Source organism: Nothoprocta perdicaria, unplaced genomic scaffold (assembly GCF_003342845.1).
Source record: "Nothoprocta perdicaria isolate Ctin4 unplaced genomic scaffold, notPer1 scaffold_177, whole genome shotgun sequence".
NCBI classification, from domain to species: domain Eukaryota; kingdom Metazoa; phylum Chordata; class Aves; order Tinamiformes; family Tinamidae; genus Nothoprocta; species Nothoprocta perdicaria.
The window spans coordinates 1,627,786-1,635,932 of NW_020454949.1; the positions used below are offsets into that span (position 1 = coordinate 1,627,786).

General features: G+C 49.5%; 1 protein-coding gene across 2 annotated transcripts in view; it reads left to right on the plus strand.

The window, feature by feature from the left end:
• Nucleotides 1-1,748, plus strand: part of ARHGEF4 (Rho guanine nucleotide exchange factor 4) — a 96,836-nt gene extending 95,088 nt beyond the window's left edge. For both annotated transcript variants that reach the window (XM_026036349.1, XM_026036350.1), the window contains 2 exons: nucleotides 376-453; nucleotides 1,527-1,748. In XM_026036349.1, the coding sequence (XP_025892134.1) occupies nucleotides 376-453; nucleotides 1,527-1,684 (236 nt within the window). In that variant the 3' untranslated portion in view covers nucleotides 1,685-1,748. The remainder of the gene's footprint in view (nucleotides 1-375; nucleotides 454-1,526) is intronic.
• Nucleotides 1,749-8,147: the final 6,399 nt, after the last annotated feature.

Here is an 8,147-nt window from a genome sequence, read left to right on the forward strand (position 1 = left end):
CCGCTTGTGGAGCTTGATTTGCCTTTAATGAACTCAGCAGGGCTGACAAAGTGGTTGATACTTTACATACAGCTTGAAGTAAGCGCTCAACTCTGGTATCTCCAGGGAACAGGTTCTGCCCAAGGTTCCTAGCMCAAGCGGCAGCGTTTGCTCTTTGGTCTAAATCTTGCTTAATTCAGAAACATGTGATGGGAGCTCTGTAGCCCAGGAGCCTGGGCCAGGACAGGAGCTCCTTGAGGCTCCCCCAGTGTTTCGGGCTCATGTCTCCTGCCCCGCTGAGTTCCACCTGCCATGATTCCCTGCCAGCCCTGCCCCGTGGTCCCCTGAGGTAGAGAGAGCTGACCGGCCCCTAACAGACTCTATTTTGTCTTCAAGGTTTTTCCATCACGGAGGTGCAGAAAAAGCAGGCAATGCTGAATGCCAGCAAGCAGCAGCACACGGGGAAGCCGAAGGGTAAGTGGTGCCAGCTACAGATTCATAATCAGGAACTAAGRTTTACCCAATACGCAACCACCTGACTTTTTAATGTATACTTTTTTTAGAATTTTCCAAACCTTTGTTTTGCTTATTTAACATTTTAGTCAAGATCTTTTCTAGCTAAGACTTCAAACTAAACACAGCAGAGAAAAACTAGTAACTCTAAGCCATAAAGTTTTATTAGCTCCATTTGGTAAATACTTCCATTGATGGGAGATATGGCTGGTAAAGCCATCTCTTAAACATCAAATTTAGATTGAACTGAATAGTTACAGCATTAAGAGTGAAAACAGTGTCATAAAGAAAAATTTATTTTATCCTCGAGGCAGAAAGAAAGGTAGGAGTGACATCCTTCTTTTAAAAAACACATTGGCAAGGCTTAGAGACAATTTTGCCGAGTTTTCTAGTTGAGTTTAATGATCTTTTTGCTTGCTAAAACTCTTTTTCACTGATGTGCAGAAGTGAATTTAATTGACTGGTGCAGGTAACTGACCATCTTTAGAATTTGCATGTGCTTTTTAAATTCAGAATAAGCCCTACTTTACTGGGGAGAATAGTTTTGATCAAATGGCATAAGCTCTTGGGTAGCAGGTGGTGCGCTCGCACGACGCCAGCTGCAGAACCGTTCCTGCATTTTCAAGAAGCCAGAGTCAGGAAGCTGCTTCCTAACTCCTGSCAACCGGCTTTGCACCTAACCCAGTGCAACCCAAGCAGCAGCTTCCAGTCAAAGTGTAGCTCCGGGATGAGGCTGCAAGCCGGACGCTGCAAGCCACGTGCCATCCCCATGTGGGGGAAGGGAGGGAGCCAGTTTTYGTGACCCTGGGATATGGCAGGTTATAAAGGCCACCACAGCAGAGCCTGTCCCTGCGTGTGCCCTTGGTCTGTTGGGGACAATGCSGGAATAACAAAGCCTTAGTGAGAGCCCACCCGCACAGGGAGCGCCTGCCCGCTGTGCTCCCGTGGTTTAATTGCAGCAACGGTTGCAGTTCTACAGGGTGCGGGGCAGGGAACGGTGCTAAACTAACTGCTCCCCCTCCTTGTGCTCGCAGCCGTCACCCGRCCCTACTATGACTTTCTGATGCGGCAGAAGCACCCCACGCTGCCCACCACGCTCCCGCAGCAGCAAGTCTTCATGCTGGCAGAGCCCAAGCGCAAGCCCTCGAACTTCTGGCAGAACATCAGCAGGCTGACCCCCTTCCGGAAGTAGGGGCCGCGCCGCGTTTGTGCCTCCATCCTTCTGCGAAAGCACTTTATCCCACACTCCCCGGAGAGGGAGCCCAGATTCTTCCATACCTCTGGTTGCAGAGGTTGGCCCATGTGCTCCTTCCTGCCCTATTTATTTTGCAGACCCAACTGAGCGCGCTGGCTCCAAGGTGGGACACTGCGTGTGCCGGTCCCATCAAGCTAGTCTCGCACAGCGCCCAAGAGGCCACCTTCCAGGAAGAGACCACAGGAGCCTGAAGTGTTGGAGCTGCTAAGAGTCGGCGTGTCAGGCGCATTCCAAACCATTCCTTCCAGCTGTGACCACTACTGCTGTCCTGCAGCTGCCGGAGAGGGGAGGGCAGCGGATGCAGCTACCAGCTCCACGTCCGCTGACGTGCTCAGCCCCCAGCTCGGTGTTGCTGGCCCGAAACAGCGTTGGGGGTACAGACCCTTCCACTCTCCTCCCGCCCACGTGTCTCATCAAGGCCGTGATCCTACACTCCTAACCACTCAGTTAGCCTTTGCTGGCACTCAGACAACAGTGAGTACTGCACTGTGACCCTTTTCTTTCCTTTAGTTCAACATGCAGACGAACTAAATAGTATGTTAACGGTGCCAATCAACCTGCAGCATGAGTAAAATTCAAGAATCTCCCTAGTGAGGTTTGACTTATGTAAGTTAGAGAAAAATGTGCCTAAATTAATACCATACTCGATTCCTTAGATCCTCTTCTCTCCATCATTCTGCCGTATTTCCTGGCCAATGAAAACACTCATTATTTGTAATGTGTTTATTTATGGTAAAAAACAGAACTGTGTATTTTGTAAGTCTGTACCTGGTCTTGTCAGATGTTGTTAACTTGATGCCTGTTTGTCTGTTCTTTTGTTTGATTTTCTTTTTTTAAACAAAAAAGTCAATATTGGCAAATGTAGTTCCCAGAAGTGGGAACTGTTCAGTTCTTAAAACCAACAGCTCGATTGCTATGGCACCTCCCCAGCCCCTCAGTGTAAGGGCCATTACTGCAGCTGTTTGACACCTGTAAAAGCAAACTTATGGCCATATATAAAAGGCTGAAATCTGGCATTAAGAGCCTCACTTTAGGTACCCAGGTTTCAAAACTATGGCCAAAAGAATTCAGTTAAATCTCTGTTAGCAAAAGGAAAGATTTGCCTTACCATAGTGAGAGTTAGAAGCCATACTGACTGAATTCCTAGCCTAAGAGCAGCCCTAGGAGCGGCGTTGGGCAGCAAGATGCAGCGTGCGCCGATGCTGTAGCTGACCAAAGTCTGGTCGTCCAGGGATACCCGAATTCAGTAGCATGTACAAAGTCATTCTTGCACTATATCTCCCCCCAGACCAGGGGCTACRTTTAATTTCATAAAGAAACTTGTAAAAGTGACTCTCAGCCTGTGTTTGTGTCTGACCTGTCCATCTGTGTGAACTGTTGTTTCTCCTCAAGGCCACAGCAGGGATGTTGCTCTGGCAGCTTCAATGAGCTCTAAGGAGCAGAGGCCATGCGAGAAGGCTGCGCTTGCAGCACAGTCACCCTTGTCAGGGCGGGCTGCTTGGAGCATGAGGTGGATGTGTCCAGGGCTCAGGATGCTCACCAGGGCCCATGAGTCACCTCTCTTAACAGCCTCCCCCAGATTCCCGGTACTGGGAACACTGCTTCAACCTGTCAAGGACCTCATGCTACACTGAGTTGATCTCTATTAAAAATGAAGGAAGGCAGGAGAAAAACAACAAGAACAAATGCTTCTGTGATGGCTCCTTAATGGTAAGGATTTCTGACATACATGGAACGAGCTGCAGGGGTGCCAAGCCCAACTTGAGCAACATGAAGTGTAAGAGGAAGAACCAGTTACAGCAGTTACTTACATCTGTTCCCTGATTTTTTTTGTTTCTTTTCCAAATGCATCTGCAATTGCATGCAGCACTCGGGAAGCTGTACTGGGATACTTGCAGGAATGTGCTGCAAAACACAAGCAGGGTTTTTCACACCAACCAGCCGATAACAAAAAAGGAATCTCATTTGCACATTCCTGCAGTAGTCTCGGTCTTAAAGTACTCGGTCTCATCCCTGGTTTCACCTCTTGCCCTCGCGAACCACACACCCTACACGAGCCGCTGCAGTGGCGCCGCTCTCAGCAGCTGCCCCGTTGGCCTCGCGCAGGTGGCTCTCAACCCGAAATAAGCAGCAGAGAGGGGCTGGGGGACCTGCTGCAGGGGGAAGAAATTCGCTGCCTTGGCGCAGAGCTGGGGCAGACGGGTGGGCGCTGCAGCCTGRGGGCCGCACTGCAGCACCCGAGAGGCCGGCGCCCAGCGTCACCCCAGGGGAGGCTGCACGAGCGCCGTCCCGGCAGCGCCGCAGGGCCGGACAGCCCAGGCAGCCCTGGGCACGGCCCCTCAGAAGGGCGCCGCGCGGGGCTCCCTCCAGGGCACCTGACCAGCCTGACCTGTTTCCTACCATGTGGCAACAGCCGAGCRTCCATGGTGCGGAGCTGCTGCAGCAGCAGCACCGGTGCCACGGGAGCACCTGCTAACCCAGAGCACTGCTACTGTGTGTTTCCCCCAGTGTTTGCACCATCCCTCCTCCTCTCTGCCCTGCCAAAAATGATGGGTTTTTGATTGGCCAGAAATAAAAATACATTGATACGGGAAATGGGGACTTTCCTTAGCTCATGAGCGTTGCTGTAAATGGGGTAAATGCTTAGTTCAAGCAGACTGCTGAGGTGGAAGAAGCTTTCAGGAGCATTAGTCCATTTCCACCCGCCACCCCAAGTGAGGCAAACACTGAAGCTGCCTCGGGTGCTCACCGGCTGATGCAGTCCGAACATGTCCCACGATGGAGCAGCCCCCGTTCCGCACCTCGTCACCCACCTGCTTTCCTACAGCCAACCGAAGTTCCCTTGTTGCAGCTGCTGATCATTTTAATTTACATTTGCTTTCTACAGACACTCAGCTTTGTCTCTGCACTGAACTTAAACCAGCACAAACCCTGAGCTACTCTGTGGAACTCGGGGATCACAGCCGCACAGAAACCAGCATCCTTAAATCCACAGCTTTGGGCAAAAACCAAAACAGCCCTCTGTGCCCCAACACATACAAGGAGAGTTGGCTACTGTTACCTGTGTAAGCAGGCATTTCAAGAGTAAATGTGCATTTGCTTAAGTTACCAGATTATTTACTGTCTCTTCCAGAAACCATTTTGTATCTGATCAGTGCACACAACTGTATTATAAAGAGAACTTTACCCTATAGACAGCTTTATAACCCAAACCCAGTTGAAAAATCAGTTGTTTCGAGTGAAACGAAATGTGTCCCCAATCAAAAGCCAATCATCCTATTTTTAAGTGTCTTTAGGATTCTAGTGTTGAAAACAAACCTTGGAGCTAGGATTTGTTCCCTATGCAAGCGTGAGGTCAGGTAGCACCCCGGCCAGCCCGGCAGCGGTGGACACTTGGCAGCAGTGGAGATGAGCAGTGACACAGCYGCAGCAGGTAAGACCCCAGACCCTTTGCTCACAGTATTGGCCACACAACCCACCTAGCAACATAGAAGCGTGCGGGTGTGAACACGCTTTCACCAAGGGATTTCCTCCTTTATTTTCTACCCAGTAGCAATTCCAGATTCACAATCCACAGGACCTCTTTCCCGTATAAACTCTGTACGTTTGTTTATGTGAAGCTATCATTGATCTTCAATAATTAAACATGGAAATCATCTCAATTACTGATTAAACAGCAAAACGTAGATAAGTCAGCGGTAACTGCCTGATCGACACTACATCCCCCTCCTCTTCATCCCAGCATCCAGGTCTGGAATGGAGTTAGTCATCCTTCCGTGCCGTTCACAGTGATCAGAACGTGTTCGTAGTTAGAGGCATCATGTAGGCTCACCAGGGCTAGAGCTGGAAGACACAAAAGGGCAGCTTCAGCTTCCTAAGACCAGGCCCTACCTGCAGCACCACGAAGCAGCCCTGCTAGCTGCCCTCACAAGATGACAGGGCAGAATGTACCTAAATACTCAGAAAATACTTCAGCATCGAGTTACATAAACAGACTGATATGATCTCACCCAGGATGGGCTTTGTTTGTGTTCACTTATCAGTTCTTCTTTGCCGTAGCTATCAGTTGAGGAAAAATCCTGTGAAAAAACAGTCACRTTTCTCAATGAGTAAAATTTGCTCAGATTTCACTTGTGCAAGTAAAGCACAAGATTTACATGAGCCAGGTAAGCAGTAAGTTGCTGAAGCTGGCAGTCAAACAAGGAGAACCTGCCGCTGCCAAAGAGTCAATTTCTGCTCAGAACTGAGAAAAAGCCAGTGATAGGATAAGGAGCAACGGGTCTAAGTTGAAACACAGAAGTTCCATCTCCATATGAGGAAGAACTTCTCTACTGTGAGGATGACAGAGCCCTGGAACAGGCTGCCCAGGGAGGTTGTGGAGCCTCCTTCTCTGGAGGTCTTCAAAACCCTCCTGGATGCCACCGTGTTCCCCGGGCTCTGGGTGTCCCTGCTGGAGCAGGGGGTTAGACTAGATGATCTCTAGAGGTGCCTTCCAACCTTAACCATTCTGTGAAGAAAGCCTTTGTTTCTGTTTTCTATTACTAGTTTGGAACAACTGAATTGGAAAAAGGTGGGTAATGCCCTAGAAAACTACCTACACTTCAARTTGTGATATCATCAAGCACTACTGACTTCATTTATAGAGGAAAAGAGAATTTGYACTTTGAACTAAATCAAAGAACAACTCCCATGGAGCTAAACATTTCCATGGTGCAGCCTTTAAGGTCTTTTGCACTTTGCCCTTCCTTGGCAGAAGGGCAGCAGCAGAGTGGGAATCTTGCTGTTCCTTTTGGCCTCATCCATCCGCTGGCTGCCGTGGACTGCAGAAACTCCCGCAGTGCRGATGCTGTTCTGTAAACCCATGTTTCTCACCACTCTCACCTGTGGTGAGACCTGTGCACCTGTGATGCAGAGAGCACCTGCACCCAGAGGTCCTGAACATGCTGGAGCACCAGCTCTCGCACGGAGTGACGCCTTGTCCCGCACTGGGATAACAGAGCTGAGGCATCCAAGAGTGAGAGACACTTGAATCTCAGCTCCAGCCTGAAAATGCCACCCCATTCCTTGGCGTGCCACAAAGTTAGAAGCTAAACTTTTATTAAAGCTTCCATTTCTTTTTATCTCTTGCAATGTAAAGTAAAGTATCAGGCTGTGCACCYCTGGATTTACTTTGCTGGAAGCATATAGTCATCTAACAGAATAAAATGCATCTTTCAACTTGCTGCTAAGTATCAGTATTTTGAACKGCTCCACAGCTGGCTTAAGAACTGGTGTTTTCAGCATTGACAGGTTGGGACAGATTCCAGTAAGTCCTAATTTCTTATTTTACTGCTATTGTTACAACTGTCTTGAATTCTTCTGTCAGGTTTAGCCTCGTATCTGCTCACGAGGGTTATGGCATCACAATATCCACTGTAAAAAATGGCGGCAGCAGCAGCACAGTAAATCCTGAAGTTTTGGGAACAGAGCTGTTGATGCTCCTTTTAACCACTGGAGCTGCAGGCAGGAGCTGCTGCTGCTCAGACCTTTTGCTGCAGTTGGCAGGAAGCATCAGAGCCGCGGACRGGGAACAGGGTGACGTGGGCACGAGGCCCCGACTATGACGTCCTGTCCCAGGGGCGAGAAGGTCCGTGCCCCAGAGCTACCACTCTGGACAAAGCTGTAGGATCAGGCTTCCAGGTACGCAGTGAGTTAGAGTGAGGGCTTGGGCAACACATCCTAACTGAAAAAGTTTTGAAGGGTTTTCAGATGATGTAAACCGCGGAAGATGCAGTTTYGTTTATTTAGCTTGACAGTGCAGGGGAGGGAATCAGTCTTCAAAGCAGCAGAGATGAATCCAGACAACCTTTCACCAAAGAGAAGCTAGTGCAAAAAGGTAGTCAAAGCCACAACATGGCAGAAATCAGAAGTCACCTCTGCATTTTTTCACTGGAAGTGCTGCCCAGGGGAGGGGTGGGAGGTATGGGGTGGCTGCAGAGCGCACAAAGCAGCACCTGGTTTCACATGCCTTGATGTTCACGCTGCACAGCCCCAGGGCTCTCCTTCCTGGCCGCGCAGCCATCACATCTTGCTTGCCCRGCCTTGGGATCAACTCTTCACTCTGCCATTTATTTTCACCTCGCCCCTTGACAAGAAGCTACGTTATAAAATCCCATCGTTTTGGCAATTCTGGTGCTATTAGGAAAAATACAGGCTGCTTGTTCTCCTTGCATAGCTCTCCTGCCACCTCCCTCCTGGCAGCAGCTCCGCTCCTCCTCTCCTCGTAGCGGGCTTTCTTTTGCACAACTTGGCTAGCAAAGCAGCTCCCTGTTCCACAGCCTGTGCAGATACCTGTGATTCTTAACCCAAACTTGTAAACCTGTGTGTGTGAATGACTGTTTACATCGACATTGTGAGGTGG